This window comes from Arachis hypogaea, chromosome 20 (genome assembly GCF_003086295.3).
Source record: "Arachis hypogaea cultivar Tifrunner chromosome 20, arahy.Tifrunner.gnm2.J5K5, whole genome shotgun sequence".
Classification (NCBI taxonomy): domain Eukaryota; kingdom Viridiplantae; phylum Streptophyta; class Magnoliopsida; order Fabales; family Fabaceae; genus Arachis; species Arachis hypogaea.
In genome coordinates, this window is record NC_092055.1 from 126,997,997 (window position 1) to 127,021,975 (window position 23,979).

Consider the following 23,979-nt stretch of genomic DNA (forward strand, 5'->3'; position numbering starts at 1 on the left):
ATAAAAACTAATAAAATAATTAAATCTTAAAAATTTAATAGGCTTTATACTAGGTAAGTGTTATTTATAGTAGTAAATGTATATTAATTTATATCTTTTATATTATATTAAAAATAGAATAATTTTCTTAATAAAAAAATAGAATAAATTGGCAGTTGTCCTATTTTAGTTCCTTTATTAGCAGTAGAGAAGTAAAGTAGTTAACTAGTTAAACAATTAATGAAAGAACACGAGATGATAAAAAAAAACACAACTAAAAGCATTTATTCTATTAATCTATTTTAATTTCTTAGTACTTGTAGATATACTAAAATAGTAACAAGAAAATAAATAATTAAAAGTTAGTATCAAAATTAGAAACAGTTATTCTAGTTTAGCTCCTATGTATGTAGTGCTAGTATTCCCCAAGTCACAATCAAAGTGTTATTTAATTATAATTAAAATTAATTGTTAATTAACGTTAATTAAATTAAATGTGTCTGATTTTCCCACCGCTCTCCACCAATATCAATAAAATCTCTGCTTTTGTGAAGAAAACTCAAACCTTTATCCACTAACAAAATCTTTGGTGCTGTGCTCTTCTTCTTCTTCAGCTTCAGCTTCAGCTTCAGCTTCTGCTGCAAGGTAACAAGTAATAACACTTCGATTAATCTTCAAAAGCATGCATGTATTTGATTCGGGGTTTATGCTCTTCATGAAGCTCTATGCATGTCTCTCAAGTTATAAAAAATGGTTCTTTTGATCAAATTAGTATGAAATGTTTATGAGATATTTCTTGAATGCAATGATTTTGCTAACTTTCATATTCAGAATTTAGTTATTGATATTGTAATATAAACAATTAGCTAAGTCATTCGTTGATCATAAAAATCACTGTATGATGTGATGGAAGAAGAATACGTGGTTCTTCAATTAGGAAAACCTATACGCAACCTCTTTGTTATAAGTTTCAAAGACTGAAGCATCATCCTTCAGGGGAATATCCTGCATATTTGTTCTCAAATATTCTTGGAGTTTAATTGCTATGCATTTACTTGGTGTAGAAGAGTTTTACATTGTTAGCTAATTTGACTTTTGAATTTGTCTGATTTTTGCTGATGCGGCAATATACGATTGGATATCCTATGTGAAAAATATTTTTAATTCTATATATATATAGCTGATCTATTCATTCTGAATACCCCCAAATCTTAATTGAAGGAGTGAAGTGCTTTAGACAAATTTTGTGAAAATTTTTGAAGTGTCTGAACTGTTTGTATTCTATCTTCAGGTCTGTTTGCCCTTGCAGTGTATCTATGGCAGGGTTTCAAGCTGAATATATTGATGACTATGATATTTTGAAGATATTTGCTGCTGAAGGTGTTGAGTTCCTTGTATCAAGTGAAGGGAAGGTATATTAGTTTCTGCAGAGCCCTCTCTCTAACCAAGATTTGCAATTCTATGATCTTAGTCACTATAGCTAATACTTGCCATCTTTGAACAATGAGAATAGGTACCCTTGTCGGAATGCGATGGGAAAATCATTTGCCTCTTTTTCTCTGCAAATTGGTGCAGACCTTGCAGAGCATTCATTCCCCATTTGATTGAACTCTATGGTACACTGAGAAAGAGAGGCCTAAATTTGGAGATTATCTTCATCTCTTTTGATCATGATGAGGATGGTTTTAAGGAACACTTGAAGAGTATGCCATGGCTAGCTGTCCCGTTTGATGCAAAGTTGCATAGAAGATTCATCAACAGATACCAAGTTGATCGAATCCCATCATTCCGTCCATTATATCCTGATGGAACGATAGTCGAAGACGATTTAATTGTGACCATTGAGGATTATGGTGCTGATTCTTTTCCCTTCACAAGGAAGAGATATGAGGAATTGAAAGCCAAGGATAGAAAGAAACGCGAAGAAGCAAATTTGGAGGAATTATTGGCAGACGAGGGACGCGACTTTCTTATCACTGGAGATGATAGAAAGGTAGCCTAGTGACCTTGCCTGGAGTTTTTATTATGCATTATGTTATTCACATATGGCATAAGTACATTTATTGTGTTTACAATAAATTATATTAATCTTTAGATTAGTATTTTCTCTCTTAGATAGAAATTCTGTTATATGTCCATTATTCTTACAATGTTTCTGAAATTTTGTTTAGTATTGGGTCCTTATTTGTGTTTCATAGCATAAGACTTGTCTTATGATTGCAGGTACCAATATCTCAACTAGTTGGTAAAACTATAGGCCTCTACTTTTGTGCCTATTGGTCTCCTCCATGCCGCGCATTCACTGTCCAACTCATGGATTTATACAAAAATCTCAAGGCTGCAAAAGGTGACTGCTGCGAGGTTGTTTTAATCTCGACAGATAGAGACCTGAAGGAGTTCAATGTCAACAGAAGTAATATGCCATGGCTCGCCATCCCATACGAGGACAAAACTAGGCATGACCTTTGTAGGATCTTTGACATAAAAGGAATTCCGGCTTTGGTCTTTGTCGGACCAGATGGCAAAGTGACTAGTACCAATGGGAAGTTTATGGTCTCCTCATATGGTGCAGAAGCATTCCCCTTCACCGAATCACGGATAAGGGATCTAGAAGCAGCTCTTAGAAAGGAAGGAGAGGCTTTGCCGCAACAGTTCGAGGATGTCAAGCATGAACATGTGCTGAAGTTGGATATGGCCAAAGCATATGTATGTGATTCCTGTAAAGAGAAAGGGAAATTCTGGGCATTCTCTTGTGATGTTTGTGACTATGATCTACACCCAAGTTGTGTAGAAAAGGTCAACAAAAACTAAAATTGGTGGAGAATGCAATCGAAGTAAGTTTGCAAACAGATATATGGATTGGTTACTTTTGTAGTGAAGGAGTTTCAGAAATTGTTAAAACCTGTCATCAAAATTAAGGTAAATGAGGTGAATTCTTGTAAGGGGAAAGTTAATAGAATTATTTTTTAGAAAGTTTAAGTGCAGAGTGTTTGTTATAAGAAATGTGTGGTTTAATTTAAAACCATTATCTTGAATGTGGGTGCCTCTGAATAGTAGTAATTTGATAAAACCTTAACCTTATACTGTTATACATATGAAAGAAGAAAATTTTGGATATTTTATAGGGAACATACATTTGTGTGGGTAAATAATTATTGTTGACATATATATTTATTTTTCTTTATGCTCAAGTTATCAGTTTATTTACTTTTCATTGCAAAGGGCTTATAATCTATGTACATTTAATGTAGAATTTTGTACTCTATTTTCCATCTTAACATGTGGCCTCACCTCTGTTGATATCAACATAAATAAGGTAAAAGAGGAGTAAATGCTCCCTCAAATTTCATGGCAAGTTAAATTGATCTCTAACCCATGCTGGTGTAGCGTATTAAATTCCATGTAGGATGGAACAAAATGATGCGTTTGTGATGGAACTTAACAATCCACATTTACAGGAATCACATGGTGTGAAGACAAAAAATGGTTTAAGAACTATACTACTAAGTGATGTATGTTAGTTAATTTGGGTGACCAATTTAATTTAATGAAAATTTGAGGAAGTAATTTAACTTATAAAAATTTAGAGAGTTAAATTTTGATGCATTGATAGCGTAAATTATTTTTTGTTCTATAGATAATTGTACACGTTGATTGTTAAAAGTAATTATTTTTGTTGATATGGTGATAAGTAATTAAATGTATGTATAAAATTTTTTAACCGAATAAATTCATATTTATTTTTTAAAATCACTTTCGATAATTATTTGTCACGTCATGTGCTTTCCCCACATGGCATGTCATTTGTGCTGATGATGTCAGATGGTACGGCACAGGTTTATCGGGAATGGATCTTATCAATTTCTTTATATATTCTTAACGTCTTTTGTTAGTCAACATGCCCCTAAGAAGGGCGTTTTTGGGCCGGCCACAGCTTTAGGCCCAACCTGAGAGCTGGACCATAATGTCCTTTATGGGTCGGTATGTCCTTAGAAAGGGCGTTCTTGAGCAGGCCACAACTTTAAGCTCAGTGTTGGAGCTAAACTGGAACGTGTGTATACACACACACATATATATATATAACAGTGAATTCAGTCCAAAATTATATATATAAAATTCTGACTTTGTAGCATTTTAACTGTATGGTTTTTCCTTTTCTTTCTTCCTTTTCCCCCCTATATTGTTGGAAAGAAGATAGCTGTGATAAATTTTGTATATAAGAAGTTACATTATACACGTCACAGTTTATAATGATTATTCTAATAAATACCTTTGATATCATTGAGCAATAGATTTTGATTGCCACAGAAGAAGTCAAAGACATGCCCGCAAAATCTGGTGAATATAAAATAGAACAATCTGTTGTGGCTGTTAACATTGATTCATGTTAAAAGCTCAAAAATAGTCAGAAGAAACAAACGCCAAAAATGGCCTATCTGCTGTTGTTTCAGGTTTGAACAGAAGAAACCAGAGACAAAGATTCAAACAAACAAACAAACACATAGAAAACGCCCTTTTGCACCTCATAGCGGTTGAAAAGATGAGTCAGAATTGAGAGAAATAACAACAGCCTCTGAGAAATACACTCACACACTGTTTTATCCATTGAAGTGTGTACAACAAAGCAAAAACCACCCCAGAAAAAAGGGAAGATGAAATGGCATAAAAAGGATTAAACTTTTGATAACATCTTTACAAGGGAAGAGGAATAAAGGATTCTTGCCTTCTGGGGTGGGTTGGTTGGTTGCTGTAGTTTGATTCTTTGATGTTATCATATTGAATATCATCACAGAAGCTTTGAAGGATTTCAAAGAGAGAGTTGTTGGAACAAAGAGGAAGAGGGAGGAATGTGGTTGCCAAGGAGTCAACAAGAGAAGGATGGTGTAAATGGATTAGTAGCGGTTGCAATAGACAAAGAAAAAGGAAGCAGGAATGCACTCCAATGGGCCATTGATCATCTCCTCAACAAAGGTGCTACTGTGATTCTCATCCATGTCAAGATTAACTCTAATTCCGCGCCTTCTTTCACCCCAAGTGAGTACATCTTCTTTGTTAGTTGATGCATATGGAACATTGCTTTGATGATATGATATCACCAGTGTATCCTCACAGCATTTTTGTATTGAGTTTTTTTCTTTCTGGTCTTCGTTTTCACCTATGCCTTGTTCATTGATTGCAGGATCATTCACCGGATTCATCACCGGTAAAGAATCTATTGGCAGAGAACCTGATGCCCAAAACAAAAGCATTTTCCTCCCATATCGCGTCTTCTGCACACGGAAAGATGTAAGTGTATTTCTTTAAAGGAGGGGAAAAAAGCTGAAAAGATCAGAGATTCTAGCAATGGTTTTAGTTTAAAAATTCTTGACACAGTTTTAGAATCTCATGATTGTTGGATGAACCACAGATACAATGCAAGGACGTCCTAATAGAAGATGTAGACGTTGCCAAAGCGATAGTCGAATATGCCACTCAAGCAGGAATTGAGCATTTGGTTCTTGGATCTTCATCCAAAACCGGTTTGCTCAAGTATGTGTCTCCCTTTCTATGTCACATAATGATTTTGCAAATTGATAGTCTCATAATGGTTATGTATGAATATGCATTACTAAGAATATAGGCATAAGTATTTCACTTCCTAACAAATCTTTTTCACCCTCATCAGAAGATTCAAGGTATCCGATATCCCAGGATCAGTAACGAAAGGTGCACCAGATTTCTGTACAGTCTATGTTGTTTCCAAAGGGAAGATTCAATCGATGCGATCTGCTTCCCGTCCTGCTCCACCATCTGTTGTTCAGCTTAGTTCAGAACAAACAAACTTACAAGTGCAGATGCCTCCAGGTTGGAGAGGTATATTGATCCTTTCAAGAACCATTGATTTTGCATCTCTTTAAGTGTCATAATTCACTTCTTTCTAAGAAATGTACTTTTTTCTTTCAGAGCATGAAAGGTTCTCTTATGAGGGAACGCCACATAGATCGCAGGAGGGAACAACAGAATTCCGGTTAATGACATTATGCACTACTTAGCAACTGTCTTTGTTGTGCTATAACTAGTTCTTCACATACTTAACATACATGCTCTTGAATGCAGGTCTCCATTCACTAGGAAAGGATATCATGATAGGTACACGGAACATTCTGCACCGGATCTTGACATATCCTTTGTAAGTAATGGTAGGCCAAGCTCAGAACGGATGGTCCCCTCGTTTTATACTGCAGAAACAACAACGTCCTACTCCAACCCTCGGTTTTCATATTCCTCAGAACCAGATACAAACTATAGTTTTGAGTCAGTGCCTCAAAGGAGGTCTTTGGATGCTAGCCTTCCTGCTGAATTCCCATCTATCATCTCGTTCGAGAATGTTTCCCCTTCTACATCTGCAGCTGTGGTAAGGAAAAGATGACAATGTACATTAGTATCTTATAGTTACTTGTTTTATAAGGAAAAGTGATCAATGGTGGGAATAGTAGTTCTAAATATAACGTGACGTGGTTAATTGTTTGCTGCAATTATAGGATGATATAGAGGCTGAAATGAGAAGACTGAGGTTGGAGCTCAAGCAAACAATGGAAATGTACAACACAGCGTGTAAAGAAGCACTAACAGCACAACAGAAGGTATGAATCATTCATTTTCTTGTTTGTCTCTAGAAAGCTCACAACACGAGTATCTGATGCAAGTCTTGCTCATGACAGGCGGTAGAACTTCAGCGTTGGAAACTGGAAGAAGAGAAGAAATTGGAAGAGGCAAGGCTTGCAGAGGAAGCCGCGTTGGCGATAGCAGAAAACGAGAAGGCAAGATCTAGAGCAGCCCTTGAGGCTGCTGAAGCACAAAAGAGGATAGCAGAGTTGGAAGCACAGAAGAGACTAAATGCAGAAATGAAAGCAATTAAAGAAGCAGAAGAGAAGAAAAAAGCAATTGATGCTTTATCACACTTAGATATTAGGTACAGGAAGTATTCGATTGAGGAGATCGAAGCTGCAACAGAGTTTTTCAAGGAGTCACTCAAGATTGGAGAAGGTGGTTATGGTCCAGTTTATAAGTGCTGTTTGGATCACACGCCGGTAGCAGTGAAAGTTCTACGTCCTGATGCTGCGCAAGGAAGAGCACAATTTCAAAGAGAGGTAAGCATAGAAGTTAAACACAACTGCATTCATGAAACACTTCAACTACAAATCAAAATAAAGGGATATGATGTTTGTTATTTATATAGGTTGAGATACTAAGCTGCATACGGCATCCAAACATGGTTCTTCTCTTAGGGGCCTGTCCGGAATATGGTTGCCTTGTGTACGAGTACTTGTCTCAGGGAAGCTTGGAAGATCGCCTCTTTCGTCGTGGCAACACTCCCTCACTTTCTTGGCAGATCAGGTTCAAAATTGCTGCTGAGATTGGCACTGGCTTGTTATTTCTTCACCAGACAAAGCCGGAGCCTTTAGTCCACAGGGACTTGAAACCGGCGAACATCTTACTCAACAGCAACTTTGGGGCCAAGATCAGTGATGTTGGTTTGGCTAGGCTAGTCCCTCCATCTGTGGCCGACAGCGTGACACAATATCACATGACATCTGCGGCCGGAACCTTCTGCTACATCGACCCTGAGTACCAGCAGACAGGAATGCTTGGGGTGAAATCAGACATATACTCCCTTGGAGTCATTTTTTTGCAGATTTTGACAGCAAGACCACCAATGGGTTTGGCGCATAGCGTCGAAAGATCCATTGAGAAGGGGACTTTTGAGCAGATGCTTGATCCAACGGTGCCTGACTGGCCAATAGAGGAGGCCATGAGCTTTGCAAAGTTGGCAATCCGGTGCGCCGAGCTACGAAGGAAAGACAGGCCTGACCTGGCCAAGGAAATCTTGCCAGAATTGAACAGGCTAAGAGACTTAGCTTATAAAGACAATCCATTTTTTGCGGTTGGTAACTCTCTCGACGCACCGTCGGAGGGCCAAGTTTCTCTGAATATGGTAAGTTTCTTCTTTCCTTCCATGTTTTTTTCTGTTCATGTTGGAAACTTGCTTCCCAAGGTATCAGATTATACCATGTTACTAACATTAAAATTGACTCACCTTTTTGCAGGATTCAGGTCCCTCTAGTTAACACATTAACTGGTGTTTGAACAAGAAAATTGAAAATTCCTTCGTTGATTTGTACATTATTTAGGTGAATGTATGTAATAGCTTGATTCTTCATTTTTAAAATATGCATCAAAATGATTGGTGAAATGAGCAAACGTAAGATTTGATTTATATATTAAATCATATGATTCATGTACTAAAATATTTAGCTAAATTTTATTAAAAGATATTTAATTAAATTTTTGTAATAAGTTATCTGTGCAAAAATCAATAGTACTCACCACCAAAAAAGAAAAAAACAAATAACAGGTCGATCTCCAATATATTATCAAATGATTTATTAAATCTTTTTAACAATTTAATATCTATGGAAAATATAATCAATAAGCACATTAGTGCCTACTAATTCACTAGTATTATTAATGCAAATTTTCTTACACATCCAATCAAATATTACAGTATAATTAAAAAATGCTAACTCTTACAATAAGTCAATGACTACTATAGTTAGGTAAAAAATCACGTATACTCTATTTCAATACGTTTGTAGAATTTAAAATATTTTAGAATTTCAAAATTTTTATGCATTTCTGATATAGAAGCAATATTAATTATTTTCCAACAATGTATTGATTGATGTCTTTGTTTATTTAGTGTAATTGTATCTATTTATACAATTTTATGTCCCCAAAATTAATCTATTATCGCAATCTATGTTTCTCTTTATTTGATTATTTTGAAACGAAAGAAAAACTTAACTGGTTATCAAGATCAGACCCAATCAAACTCGGAAAATATATTTGAATTTTTGTTCTAGCCAATATACATCAAATACTATCAAGTCCAATATACATTTCTAAGATTACATTCTCATATTACATGACAACTATCTACTCTCCTCTTATGTTACTGAAATGTACAACATAGAAATTAACAAAATATAGAATACATTAGCTCTAAGGCAAATATACTTTTACCCCATCACATGCTTCCTATATAGAGTCCAGGAGATTAATGTGGTATGAGTGTATGACTATACATTCAGTTTGGCCACTTTAATTTATTCATTCTTTAGTGAATAAACTAAATTCAGTCGACCTTAGACTCTGACTTATATAGATATGAGCCTGTCATATTTATTGTAATATGTTAAGTTAGTCCAGTTTTATAATTTTCGTAATTGAGATTTAAACAGACAGAAAATCATACATCCATAAAACAACAGAGAGAGAAAATAGATAAACTACATGAGTGCCTCGGGGGGCTCAATTTTATACATCAACATAAAGTCACAAGTCATAGTGAATACATCTGACCCAATTACAGATTGTTCGGAAGTTAATACGGAATATATTTATATACATATATTACACATGACACTACAGGACTTGGCTCATGCACGAGTTCCTAATCTGGAACCAGGCTAGCTTATAAACAGTAAAGGTCCTACCACTCAGCAAATACTATCAAAAGAGAGGGGAAAATAACTAGCAAGATCATCACTAGGTGTCCTCAAAAGAAATCCCTGCATGCAGACATATCAGAGGGCCATTGGGCAACTGCCCCGGCTCTCCACCTCCTCCAGCCACACTCTCTTCAGATGAGCTAGAAGCTAAATCTGCTGCCATCTGATCCTCCCACGCTGGTATCTCCTCAGACGGATCCTCCTCCTCTGAAAAACTCATCAGAAAATCATGACTTCCATTTCAGATTAGGGACTCCTGTGTGGGCCAAATCCTGAGGTGTCATGTATAATATATATGTATATAAGTATATTATGTACTCCTGAACAGTATGTAATTCGGTCAGATGTGTTCACTATGACTTGTGATTTTTTGTTGATGTATAAAACTGAGCCCTCGAGGGCCGAGGCACCCATATATGATATCTACTTTCTCTTTATATGCTTTTGTATGGATGTATCAGTTTTTTTTGTCTGTTTAAATCTCAATTACAAAAATGATGAAACTGGACTAACTTATGATATTACCAACTGACTCATATCTATATAAGTAATACAGAGTCTAGAGTCCCATAAGTCAACTAAATGGTAGCGCCTAACGATTAGCATTGGTCATGATGTACTGAAAGTTAGGTCATTACACCTATTATGTGCTAATTGCTAAACTAAATAGACTCTGGATGAACATGCTGCCCAATATGAAGCCAGGAATCATCATGCTGCTGCTCTTCATCACTAGATTCATACTTGAGTAGTATTCCAAACAAAATCTTTCCCTGTTACATGTCAAAAATAGAACACTGATTCATAAGAGAATGGAAATGAGATCCAGCAACAAGACAGAAAGTTAAAAAACTTATAACAACCTCCTTTCAGATATTGCGAAATTCATTGTGACCCCCTTGTATTTGTCCAGTTTACATTAACCTCACCTGAATCTCTCTTGGTGTTATATTTTCAGGGGTGCTTGATATCAAATTTTGTATCAAGCTACCAAATGTAAGATTACTTAAATCTCAACGGAGATCAATGTATATTTTTAGAAATCGAAGAGAGTCAAGTTAAATTTCATCAAATCTCAAGATATGTTGTGCAAATCGCCCTAGAAAAAAAATAGTCTTGGCCAACCTTTACTCTCCTGTATGATGCCAAAGTTGCCAATGGTTCATTTGACTTTTGCACTTTTCCAGCATTTTGTGAAAAGTTGATCATCTGGCATCGATTGCATCCCCCTAGCGACTGACGGAAAGAATAAAAAGAAGAGAGAACAAAATGAATGGAACGAATGAAACACATAGGAAGACGGCAGACAAAAGTTAAAAAGGGCCATCTTTATATAATGGCACAAACTTGGCTATGTCAAATAATTTCAGAGTTTATCATCACTTACTCTGAAATACTTATTTCCAATTCTAATGGTTCTCCATCCATCTTCACCGTAAGGTCTGCCTCCGGATACGACAAGGTTTGGGCGAAACCTACTTGCATCGACTTGCATTGCCGTAACACATATGTCCTTCTGTACATCTGGTACCATGAACCATAGTTGGAAAACACAGTGATCAACAAAGGGTAAAATTGAAAAGTGAAGTCGATTTTCTTGAATATCACTAGCCTTCTTTTTTTGTTTCTTAATCACTTTGCAATCTTATGAATGGATCCAATAACCAGTTAATGAAAATGCAATCCATTACATTTTGTTCGAGTTCTACAAGTTTTGTCCACAAGCTAGTCAAATTCTTAGATTGCATTCTAAATCAAATGGAAGCAATAGCATAGTAGGAAACAAAAAAATGAAAAGGACTTGCATGTCATACTATAATATAATAAGGTACAAAAGCACACCTGAACATAGTCGTCTATTTAGGTCAGACACACTTTCCTCAGATACAAGTAAGAACTGTGCTTCATTGGGAAAATTTAGCGTGCTCTTAGTATCTCTACAGGTTGCTACACCTTTCGTCTTGTTCAACATAAAATCATGCTCGGTACTAGAATACCGAAACAAAGTGCAGGGTTTACCAATGGCTTCGCTAAACCATACATTGGTTTCTTTGCTGTAATTATATACCTTGTACCTATGCAATCAAAACCACAAACTAAAAAATGTAACAATAAGACAATTTAATACCATCTTAAAAGCTATCATATAAAACATCAGCTAGAACAATAAACTACAAACTTCATGTTATACTAACATGCTCAGAGATTTAACTAATCTGCACCATGGAAATACTAAATTAAAGAAATCACCCAAAATAATACATGAGAATACTTTTATAGCTATGACTACAATGTAACAATGCAAAAGTAGACATTTAATTTCTCAGATGTCCCCATATAAATATTTGTAGCTTCATCTTGTAAACTTGGTGTTTTCTATAATAATAATATGCTATATAATACTAGAATATTGGTTCGAAAATGGTGTGACAAACGCAATTGGAAATTCTGAATACTATATCTTTTTCATTTCTTTTTATTTTTTGGTGAAAGTCCACATAAGCAAAGCTATATGAATGATATAGTTGCAAGATTGTACTTAGATAAGAATATAAATCATGTGCATAATTCCATATACCTTTGACCATATAGTTCAAGTTCTTCCATAGCACCATGATTAACCCCTGACTCAAGCTTGATCTGCAATCTTTCTTTGCAATGTGGAGACTCTACAAATAGTATTCCCTGACTGAGGTCAATAAAGGTGCTGATAAAGCACATTTCAGGAACCTAAAAATCAAGATGGAAAATGTCAAAACTTTACAATCTTTAGTATTATAACTTGAAATATTAATAAATAAAATTATAATTAACTTGAAGTGATACAAGAAGCCTAAAACAGGCCAAAGATATTTATCATATTTGAGTCTAATAGGAGGTAAGTTGGTTTGAATCAGCTATACATCTCTTTTGCGTTCCTCTATGGCTAACTTTTCATGGAATGCATTGTTTGGTATATTTGGTGAGGTTTAGGTGTGTCCTTAAAATTTGGATCAGTTCTTGTTGACCAGGTTTGTTGCCTCCGGGAGCAGGAAAACCAAACCTTTGTGGTTAGCATGCCGTCTATGCCATTATTTGGTGCTTTGGTTTGGAGCTTAACTCTCACATCTTTCATGGCAGGAAGTTGGCCTTTTAGAGGGTCATCCAATGAGTTCATTTTGTATTTAGTAGTAGTAGTAGTAGTAGTAGTAGTAACACTGAGAGTCTAGATCTCAGCTCACAGTTGAAGAGAAAAGAGAAGACAACTAGCAACAAGCAAAGAGAAACAGGGGCACAGGGCACTATAGCAGCCCCATTCTCCTTCCCAAATCCAACCTGCCAGCAAACACACGCACTATGCACATACCCACATGCCAGCATGGCATTCCCTTACTCTCGATTTCTGCACTAGTTAGGCCAGGAGGACCCACTAAATTCTCCCACTCCCTGATTCTGCTTAGTTACAAAACTGTCGCTGAACTTCTTGCGCCCTATATACTGCAGCCCTTCGGGGAATTTATCCTTAAAGCTAACAGTAACTTGGTAGTTTCTTAACTGTGTAATCATAAGCGATATGTTCCATTATCACATGATCATTCAACTTTAGTGTTACTAAAGTATGTCACCAACAGAGAGTGACAATGTTATATCCAGGTGAAATGTAAAGTGTGCTAGTCTAATTCCAAAACATGAAATATCAGGTCTAATTAAGACAAACCACAATGGAAATTGATGCAACATTTCTATTTTCTACTTTTTGTCTATAGATGCATAGTAAATTACCTTTTTTTGTGTAAGAATTTCACCACTTAGACTCATAAGAATCCATTCGCGATCATGTTTTAGTCCTGCTCAAGATTCACAGAAGAACGTCCCATTAAAGGATTAAGATTATAAAGAAAAGGATAACTCCTGCATTCAATTTAAAAATTGAAATATAAAGAAACAAGTAAAAGTTGGACAAAAATGGTTATGCATTTGGTTCATGTTGTACTAATTCTTCTAATTAAAAATTGAGTTTGGGTATAATGTAGATTAAGTTGGTGCATTATATGCGCTTCCAAACTCTTACATGAGAGGTTATGTAAGTTTTAAAGCCATCAGAAGAGCATCATAGATTAAACAGTTACTATTTTAGGAAATAACCTCGTTATCTTCAGGTACTTTTAGAATATATATGTTAATTTAGTAAGTAATTTGGAGTTATTATTGATTTTGTTGTACTCTCAATCGTAAATTATTTAGTCAGGGCTGTTAGGTTATTGGTCTTATTGTTGGTAGGGTTTATGACTGTCTTCGTGCTCTTCTAAATTAAAGAGGTTTTTAATATAAGCAGGACAGCATGACATGAAATAAACTAGCTAAGAAAAACTTGTCTCATACTAGTGGTATCCATATCTATTCTCACTCTCCCTTTCTTATTATAGAACTTGAAAATAATTATAGTAGCTCCCTATTGAAAGGGCTAAAAAAAACAATAAGAAAGTAAATAATTAGGGTTAAGAACGATTTTGGTCCCTATGGTTTTGGCCGAAAATCAAAATTGTCCCCAAGGTTTTTTTCCATTCAAAATCGTCCCTAAGGGTGTTTTACATTCAAAATCGTTCTTCGGACAAAAATACCCTTATGTTTGTTGCTCTCTCTCCTTATCAAACTCTTCTGCAGAAAGCTTTCTTCTTCTCTCTCCACATCCTCTCTTACCCTCCATATTCGCCAGATCTCCCTCCTCTTCCCACATCCCACGACCGCCCTCACACTTGTTCTCTCTCTTTCTCTCTCTCACTCTCCCTCTCTCTCTCTCTCTCTTTCTCCATCACGCTCCTTTATGCCACTGCTGCCCTGCCCAACCCCGATCGCCGCACCTGCACCTCCTCCTCCTTCCAACCAACGATGAATTTGGCACCAAGAATTTGGCCATAAATGTTCGTGGAGAGACTAAAGCCATCCATCCTTGGAGGTGAGAGTGAGCTTGATGTCACTGGAAACGGCGTCGTTGAACTGGTTGCCAGGGCTGCGGGAACATGGGGTTTAGGTGGTTGGATCTGACTCTAAGAGTGAGGGCAGTGGTGGCTCGCGGTGTCGGGCTCGCTGGCCATCATCTCGAAGAGTGTAGGGCTGGGTCGAGAAGAACATGTCGATGATGATGATGAAGTGGTGATTGAGAACATGTCCGAGAGTGAGGGTGGTGGTGGCTCGCGGTGTCGGGAACATGTCGATGATGATGATGTTGTGGTGATTGAGAAGAACAGCTTCTCTCTCTTTCTCTGTTCTTTTCCTTTTTCTTTTTAATTTTATAATTATTTTCTTAGGGGTAATTTGGTCCAGAAATTTAAGATTTAGATAAAAAAGATTATTTTAAAACAAAATTCAACGTTAGGGACGATTTTGAATGTAAAAAACATTAAGGACGATTTTAATTTTCGGCCAAAACCTTAGAGACCAAAATCATACTTAACCCAAATAATTACCATTTTTGCTAAGAGGCCAGCTTCTTGAACAGAACCCTCCACAAGATTTTATGGGGTATATTGTAATTGACTTAAGATGACAACCTGTATCCGGGGAACCCTTCTCAATGCCTGCAGGTGACAGTAAATCCGTAAAAAAATATATGTTGGAAATATGATAGAATTTATCTTGGAAGTGGGGGCAGACCTTCCAATTGATTCCCATGGCAAATGTCATTTTGAGATGACACGAAGGAACTTGCTACAAAATCAATAAATTTCTGAAATCCACAAAACAAAGGGAAAACTATATTAAAACCGAAAAGAAGTGAGATTTAGATTTGTTAAGTCAACAAAATCTTGACATCTCAGTGTTACACGAAGCATAAAACCAAACAGAACTAGAAATTGGCAACAATTGTAGTGAGCCTAGCAACAAAAAACTAGTGAGCATTGGCAATTACAGAAATTACCAAAAAAAAAGGGGGAAAAAAATCAAAACCCCAAGGATACAATCAAGAATGGTGTTGAGCCCTCGCAACCTGGTCCTTATATAACAGATGCTCCTTTGAAACACCTTAGCTGAGCTCCAAAGCAAAGAGAAGCAAGAAACATATTCTATATCACAACAAACACCCACCTAAATGCGCTATGGAATTTTGTACACAGTTCTACAGGATTTCGACCTATTTTCTTCTTGCATATCCTCTAAGAGTTATTATCAGAAACGCTTCTATAGAGGGTCAGATAAATCCGATTGGCCAACAATGGCTTATTCCACAAAGAATTAACAATTGAACATTGCAAGAAGAGGTGTGACTAATTTGATCCATGCAAGACACAAATATTAGTATAAATGATTGTTTTAGATCCATACCATAAAAGCAGTCATAACTCTAGGCTGCACACCTCCCATATTAAGTTGGTATTTGTTCAAAAAGAAAAAATGAAAATGAACCAAGAATCAAAAGTTTCAAACTTTCAATATTTCAAAACAGAGAGAGTGTGATTAAAAAAGAAATTAAAATGTAAAAGAATTCCAACCTTAGCCTCCTCGTAAGTTGACATGTAGCCAAAGGATACTCTTACAGCTCCAGTAGGTTTTCCATTGATTACATCATGATCATCCCAGCAAACATGGCCAGCCTAAATGCAGAAATATTGTCATTGTTTTTTATTATACAATAACATCACATATAGACCAATCACAGACAGTCATGAGCAAGTTAAAGCAGAAAATAGAAATACCTCCGTATTTGATAAAAGATCTAAATGAGACAAGCCAAGGTATTTTGCACATGCACCTGGATTGCAGAAGCATCCTGTCTAAATAGACAGCAGGTGGAGATTATTAGTCAGCATTCAATTGATGACTGTAAAGCAAAAGTACAAATAAACAGTCCCCCCCCCCCCCCCCCCCCCCAAAACCAAAAAAATGGATGAGTAGAAAATTTTAATGTTAAGGAAAAATATGACACTGAAATTCATAAGTCATACCCTTAGCTGAATTCCTGAAAGAGATGCCAGCTTTTCCACTTCACGGTATCCATACCAAGAACCATCTGGCCTTTTTAAGTTGAATGAAACAATAGGACCCATTTCATAACACAGTTCCTGGATGGAAGAAATTTTAATGAATACAGCACAGAGAACTCCAATTTCAATAAGATATGGTCATGCAAACCTTATTTGATAAATTAGAAACTAAGAAAAGAGCTCCCTTATATCTTATATAACCCCACAGTTATGTGTACAATTTTTTCATAAAAAAGAAATTTATGAGAAAGAAAAGACTACATAGAAAGAGGACAAGATACCCACACAAGAAGAAAGAAACTACAATATTGAGTCATGTAAAAAACACATGTCAATCTCTCTGCATATTCACCAATCGAACACCTAAGTCAATTTTAAGAATTTACAGAGAAGGTTCAGAAGGTATCCTTATCCCAAGAGTTGTGTAAAGGAGAAATCTGCTATGAAGTTCTAACATTTCCTTCAAACATTGAAGGATAGCAAAAAATGAAACATTGTCAGAGTTTTAACTTGTTTATGCATATCAAAGCCTTCAAATTTTAGTACATAAAAACTGACGCAGGTCCCTGGGGAAAATCTGGTTCTATGCATAAGTGTCTAAAAGAGCTTGTTCCATAGATAATTTGTATCTAAACAATGGAAAAACAAAAATAGTGACATAAATATTAAGCACCAACTTCAACACCTGCTATGCAAGGGCATGTGGAAAGCTGAAAAGGCCTTGGAAAAGCCTCAGAAAGAGGAAAACTGCTGACCCAGTTATCCTCCTAAAATTTGATCCTAAACTGTTAGCTATAGTCAAAATGAAAAGAGAAGTTAAATAGGATGAACCCTAGGAAGATAAACTTCCAAAAACTAGCACAAGCAGGTCATCTCAGAGATATCGTGTACCACCCATTCGGTTGCAAGATGCACTAACTTTGAATATCTTTGTGCTAGAAGGAAGAACATTCTAAACAGATAAACTAGCAGATATCTTCACCAAATCTGTGTGCAATTATGGGGTAGCATACATATGTAACAACCTAGATGCATGACATGTCTGCTTTAGCTTAAGAGAAGTGTTTACATTATACAATCGCTTTGTAAATAGGCAATCGGATATCCGCTTTTCCTCAATTGATCACCCTATGTCTAAGGGAACAGATTATGTGTATTCAGCACATAAATTCATGAACACAGGGCTTTTCAAGTCATTCACGTCGCACAGAAGTAATAAAACTATAAATTGGACAACAACTAAAGAATTCATTATGTATTAACTAACCATTGAACTTTGATGTCCATAGAGGATGCACACATTAGATCCATTGTGATGTCTCAAAGCCAAAAGCATTTTCCTTGTATACAAGGCAAGAGATTTTGTATGTCTACAAGGCAACAAAATTTTGAAAATTTTAAAAGAATAATAATAAATCAATGACAGAGAGATCAAGGTATTCAAATGAAGAAAGCGAAACAAGCATGTAGATTGAGCATTGTTGCAGAGACCACATAGAAGATGTCAAGTGTTGTATTGGCAGGCATATGTGCTGTTAGAAATTAAGAGAATATCCTATGACTTTGTCCGTATTTAACTATGATTACCGTTTTAGTATTATTATAAATAGGAATTAACATTTCTTATTTTGAATACACCTCATTCATTAGATTATACTCATCAAAATATTCATAATCTTTACTCTCTCTTTTCCTTCTTCCGTATCTAAAACCTACAATCTCAACAAAATATGGCCGAAATACCCTCTATAATAGCTTGAGCAATCCTCCCATCGTGAGAAGTTCTTGAACTTGAACTAGGCCTACCTTGTCTCAATATTACTGTTAGTAAGCTTCCCATCTTGAGTGTAACAGTTGAAATTGTAATTGAGAAAGGGGTGGAGGGTGCCCAAGTACCACGACGTACAAAAAGCAGTAGCATATCTCTATACATAAATAGCTATAGCAACAACAATCATTCTCACAAGGTGGGGTCAATTACAAATTTACAATCAAACAATACTATTATATTATGGCAATTAGTTTTCTTAAAAAAAAAAAAATTAAATTTAGGTCTTTCAATTTGTTCTTCCTCTACAGTTTTTTTAATTCTGCTAACCTTTATTGGGGAACTCCACTTAATAGGCTATTATTGACCTACTCCTCACACAACCAACAATCTTAGGCAAGACTATCTCATCTTTCTCTTAATTGGTGTTAGTCCTCCCTTCCTTCTAATACCTTCATGATTGATCTTAGAATGTACATCCAATCACTCACTGGAAGACTAATATCTAGTTTATGCTCTTGTTGGCACTTTATCCTAACACCAAAAAGCATCTCTAGATTTTCCATTGAAAGCATAAGCATATATCAGGATACGACCAATAAGATCAAGATATCATGTGATAGGTGTAAAGGTCTCCTGCATGGAAATGCGAGGGTTTTTTTTTAATTTTTTTTTTTGAAGGCATTTATCCTATTCTGCATACCGTGATATTGCAGATGCAGTTAGAGATCTCAGGATTTTGAAGCCATGGCGGACAGATGCTATACTCAGGAATGAAACTGTACCATCCTCAAACAACTCCTCAATACCTTCCCTTCTTTTAATGAAATCAATATCAGCAATTGAAGCAGCAACAGTTCCTGTGATGGCCACCAATCAACCACATAACTGAGTACTAAACACAGAATCACAGACAGGGATACAATTGTAACCAATAAGCCACAAACCTCCACTAAAATAAGTCTTCTTCAGCAACTTGGCAGAGTCTGTGATGATAAATAACGAGGCAAATTTTCACAAGGGATAATTAATACCATAAATAAAATTTCCATTATCAATGAATACATTTAGAAAATAGAAGGAAAAGAGGAGATATCATGAAAGAGCACAAGATGCCAGTCAATAATTAGTAAATGAACACAAGAGCTATTTCTTTTTTATAAACTATTATTAGGAAGCATTCTAAGAGCCTAGACAATTGGAAGTAGCTTTTTTCTTTTATTTCTTTTTTTCTTTTTCTTTTGTGTTTGTGTGTGCATTACCCTCATGTGGTCAGCGTAATGAGTAATGACATTCATTCAAGGGACAAAGATTTTGTTTCCCATTTTGGTATTAAATATGATATAGCAACAAGTCCATCCATAGGATGCAGGCTTCTTTCTAAAGCATATACACATTACATCAGTAGAATCATCTATTCGTGACATAATACCAATGAAGATAACTTTCTTGTTACTAAATGTCACTGAGAAATAAATAAGAAAATGAAATATAGTGTCAGTAAAGTGCAGCAAATTATTCCATTTCTCAAAGATAGGTAGCTTACCATTTCGAACAATAAGAGCTCCAAGCCCAGTTGGATAGCCAAAGAGCTGACAAGAACACAAGATCAGTTTTTGAAGTAGCCCTAGATAAAAACAAAATAAACACTTACAAACTCATACCTTGTAGAATGAGATTGAGACAAAATCTGCAGGATATTTGGATAAATCAGGTGGCATGGTGGCACATCCCTTTGCAGCATCAATCAAGACCATCCATTGTCCATTTCTTATGAGAGAAATAGTAAATATAAGATCAATGCTTTAACAAAGTTAAACAAAATAAATGAAGCATCTCAATATATGAATATGTATTAGATAGAGAGAGAAAGAGACAAGGCATAACACAAATTATATATATATATAGGTCTTCTATCATTGTGGAGATTTCTCCCGCGTCAGAAGAACGGGTAAAACAATGGATAAGAAAAATAATGGAAGAAATCATACAAAGGACTAAAGTTGAAGTTCGTGTACTGGATTCTCCTCATTTTAAAAAGCAGTAAAAATGGAATTGGAAACCAAAAATTTCTATAACACCAACAAGTGATATTTGGAAGTCTTAAATGCTCACATGAATCCTGACGCTATGATTATTGAACCTCAAGTACCTAGTAATCTGGCATATACAAAAGTGGACATCATCATGCATGCACACAATTTCACATCAAACAACTAGAGTATATTTCATTGTCACAAACCATTACATTGAATCATGCAAGAATTTCAAATGCAAATTCAATTTGACAAACAACTTCATTATCTAATGAATCTCGCTGAACTATAATGGCAAATGGTTAAATATGCATGAGTGAAGTCACTTTTTCATACTACTTACACAAATATTTAAAGGCATGCATAACAAGATAATAAGACAAACAACTTTGTATATTACTTGCAAACTGAAGAAATCCCTAAATCCCTGCTCGAGTGCTCCTTGATAATCTTGACCAAGTCAAGGTCAAATCTCAACCCTGAGAAGTTGCACTCAGAGGGAAATGCAAACAAATTATACACATGACCTGCATTAGAGAAACAGATATAAGAAAGGTAGTCTACAACCTAGGGAGAAAAAAAAATTCATAATCTTAAGATTTACCATCTGGCTTTCCCTCCAGCAACCCAGCTACTTTTCTCCTTTGTACTTGGTGTGGTGATATCTTCATAGCAATGTTTTCTCCAGATACTCCAGGAGCCTCATTTTCTTCAATATCTACAGCTATGGATGCAGCCCCTTGACCAAGAGCATATCTAAAACTAGTTAAGGAGATGGATAGGCTGAACTTATTAATCACCTAAGCAGAGCAATGATAATGGAATATTTAATAGCACAATAAATTTATCAGAAGCAACAACAACATTTTTCCAAGGAAGTGATTAGATACAATAACAGATTCAGAAAAGAAGGTGAAAAAAGAAACAAGCATTCTCCGAATACAAACACAAGAAAGTCAAATTACTACAGAAAAATTACATGAAATAGTTCAGTGTTGAAGTCCCACTGAACAGAAAATTTGAATTGGAGTCACATCAGAGCAGTAGAAATATCTAACGATGTCCATTTAACTGATTTCAAATCTTATCCTATTTTACTAAATCTAATGGAATAGTGTCACCTGAACAGTGATAGTACACACTAGAATACCATTATGTCTTACAGCCGCACATTGCAGGGAGTGATTACTTAGCACTTTCCTGATCAAAGCCAAAGGATATCCTTATAAAATTGAATTTTCATTTTTAATAAGGTAGGTATAGGATACTCTCTTATACCAAGAACACTATTATGATTCTCCATCGTATACATAAAAGTACTGTCACAACTCCATGGAAAAGCCTCTCCAACTAACTTCAGTGCTGCTGTTGCCCCAAAGGTAAATATACATTTATAGTCTTTTGGAGATGCATTGCAATAATCGAGGACCTGTATGACTGATAGTCAAAATATACGTGAAGATGTAGATAAGAACAAATATCAAAAGTACAAAAAGAGCTAATCAAACAGTAATCTCTTCGTATGAAACTACTAGACGGACACATCTATATCGGTGATTCAACAAGGCCCATACAAGTCAATCAAACGTAACAAGATAAGCCCTGCATTGCATCCAGACTCCAGTAATAGTGGATGACATGCAATCACCAATAGAAATTTATCTAGCATGAGGATAGGAACATGAATCTTTGCATAAGACATTCATAGTAACTTCTTTCTAGATCCTAGAGATCTCTCAGCAAACAATCTAATCCGAATTATCATGATTGAATCACAGCAATTCAAATGCATAGAAAACAAAAGTCATAACTGCGAAAGTGAATGTACCTGTTGGCGAGCATCCTTCACAATCTCAAGAGTCGCAGAGCTGGAATCACTTTGGCTATCTAGTATTAACATTAAGGACCTCCACTACACAACATTACTACATCTATCAACCACCAGAAACTTCTACCGCCCTCTAATAAAAAATTGGATCCACGAGTCTGACCACACCATAACGTGCTATGATAAATCATATTTAGCTTCAAACCTTGAAAATCTAAGTCTCTTTCAATAGTTTTTCTATGTCTTTCTATATCTCTATCTATTGTCTGTCAACTACCAACTATATTAAGTTTAACTCCGCATCATATATTACTAAAGAATTCGTCGTTCTTCCATTCCTATGCAGGAACAATGATAAAACAAACAAACAAAAAAGTGTAATCTATTGATAAGTAGACTTCTCAATAAATATTATGAGGGATACGAGGATTTCCATATACTTTACTCGTGAGATCACCAAAAATTGATTCCATTTGCAGCTCAGAGTATAAAGTAGCACCAGCATGATCCAAGTACACAAGATCTACAATTCCAAAATTGCAACACACGAAATAAGATATAGTTGAAACAGTAATTCTATTTTACTTTTATTTGAAAATGATAATATGATAGCTAAAACTAAAGCCAATTTTTTTTTAATTAAAAAAGATTGAACCTTATCCTTCCAATTTGCATAGCTTGACTAAAAGGAAAAAGAAAAAAGAAAGTGAGTACCTTGTAATCTGTTGAATTCAGTAGCTCGAATTTGATCAATGGTTTTGGGAGTGTTTGGGTAGCCGTAATGTTCACCAAACTCCTTCAGAAATTCTTGCTTAGCAGCATCCATAATTGCTGGTTCACAAGACCCGATATTGATGGTTGTGCTTCAACTCTTGATCTTTCTCCAGTCTCCACAGAGCGTTCGGGATAGTATTGGGGATCCTCAAGAGCCAATTTCTATATTCTGTTCCCGTAATGTTGGCAAACAATAATCTAAAATGATCTAATTTAATTTAATATTTATAATTTTATGTATATAATAATTAAAATTATATATTTATTATATTTAATATTATATATTTATTTTAAAAATAATTAAAAATATAAAATAAATTAATTTAAATTAATTTTTATTATCTTCTAAATATTTATGATTTTATTAATGGGAAATCAATGAGAAATCTCAAATCTGTATTAGAGTATCGGTGATGAGATATTTTAATAATGATTTAATTGAAATTTAATGCATGTACTTGTGATAGAGTTGTGTAAAGTGTAATGTGTTGGACCTGACTTACGTGGTCTAATTGCCTTTGTTTGGATAGTTAGAGAAAATACAAAATAAGAAGAAAGATGAAAAAAAAAAAAATACAATAGCTTTCGAAGGAGGGATAAAAATTGAAAGACAGAAATTTAAAGATAAAAATTAAAATAAGTTTTAGTATTGTATTTAGTATAAAGTAGAAGATAGAGATTAAAATAAGAATAAAATTTTAATTTAATTTGTATAAAGAGTAAAATTAGAATTAATTAATTGAAATAAAAATATTTTAGGTATAAAATGTTATTAGAATTTCAGTTTCTATCTCCAAAAATTTCAGTCTCTTGTATTCTTATTTTTTGGAAGTACTGAAATTTTAGGATTTAATACCAATTTTTGGACTAATAAATAAAATACTGAGTCTCAGTCTCCTAATTTCTGTCCCAATACTTTAAAACAAACGCTATCTAATATATTGAAGGATCTTAGACCGATTAATTTGTACAATATTTTTATAAGCTGATGATCAAGGTTTTTGTGAATAGACTTCAACCGTTTTTTCATGAGTTTATTGGTTCTCTACAAGAAGGATTCATTGCTAGATGAGAGATACCA

General features: G+C 35.1%; 3 protein-coding genes across 4 annotated transcripts; 2 read left to right on the forward strand and 1 right to left on the reverse strand.

Moving 5' to 3' along the window:
* The first annotated feature begins 210 nt into the window (after positions 1–210).
* LOC112784725 (probable nucleoredoxin 3) lies at positions 211–3,170 on the forward strand. Of its 2 annotated transcripts, none has more exons than XM_025828025.3 (4): positions 211–631; positions 1,271–1,391; positions 1,493–1,972; positions 2,203–3,170. In XM_025828025.3, the coding sequence occupies exons 2-4, from the start codon at positions 1,296–1,298 to the stop codon at positions 2,788–2,790; spliced, it is 1,164 nt and encodes a 387-aa protein (XP_025683810.1). In that variant the 5' UTR covers positions 211–631; positions 1,271–1,295; the 3' UTR covers positions 2,791–3,170. The 2 variants fall into 2 exon arrangements, with proteins under 2 accessions (XP_025683810.1, XP_025683809.1); XM_025828024.3 differs by having other exon boundaries at positions 211–624.
* Positions 3,171–4,002: 832 nt separating this feature from the next.
* Positions 4,003–8,264, forward strand: LOC112786792 (U-box domain-containing protein 35-like). Its single transcript, XM_025830165.3, has 10 exons — positions 4,003–5,013; positions 5,159–5,265; positions 5,387–5,508; positions 5,645–5,832; positions 5,923–5,986; positions 6,076–6,373; positions 6,501–6,602; positions 6,681–7,109; positions 7,199–7,954; positions 8,067–8,264. The coding sequence occupies exons 1-10, from the start codon at positions 4,827–4,829 to the stop codon at positions 8,085–8,087; spliced, it is 2,274 nt and encodes a 757-aa protein (XP_025685950.1). The 5' UTR covers positions 4,003–4,826; the 3' UTR covers positions 8,088–8,264.
* Positions 8,265–9,300: 1,036 nt separating this feature from the next.
* On the reverse strand, positions 9,301–23,113 carry LOC112782737 (molybdenum cofactor sulfurase). Its single transcript, XM_025825288.2, has 22 exons — positions 22,839–23,113; positions 22,549–22,647; positions 22,125–22,183; positions 21,565–21,725; positions 20,901–21,052; positions 20,697–20,823; positions 19,925–20,030; positions 19,807–19,852; positions 19,208–19,246; positions 18,964–19,120; positions 17,760–17,862; positions 16,454–16,570; positions 16,205–16,282; positions 16,001–16,102; positions 15,165–15,237; positions 14,978–15,088; positions 13,293–13,357; positions 12,109–12,260; positions 11,373–11,605; positions 10,918–11,054; positions 10,656–10,766; positions 9,301–10,303 (listed from the first exon to the last, which is right to left on the reverse strand). The coding sequence occupies exons 1-22, from the start codon at positions 22,948–22,950 to the stop codon at positions 10,193–10,195; spliced, it is 2,451 nt and encodes an 816-aa protein (XP_025681073.1). The 5' UTR covers positions 22,951–23,113; the 3' UTR covers positions 9,301–10,192.
* Between the last annotated feature and the right edge of the window lie 866 nt (positions 23,114–23,979).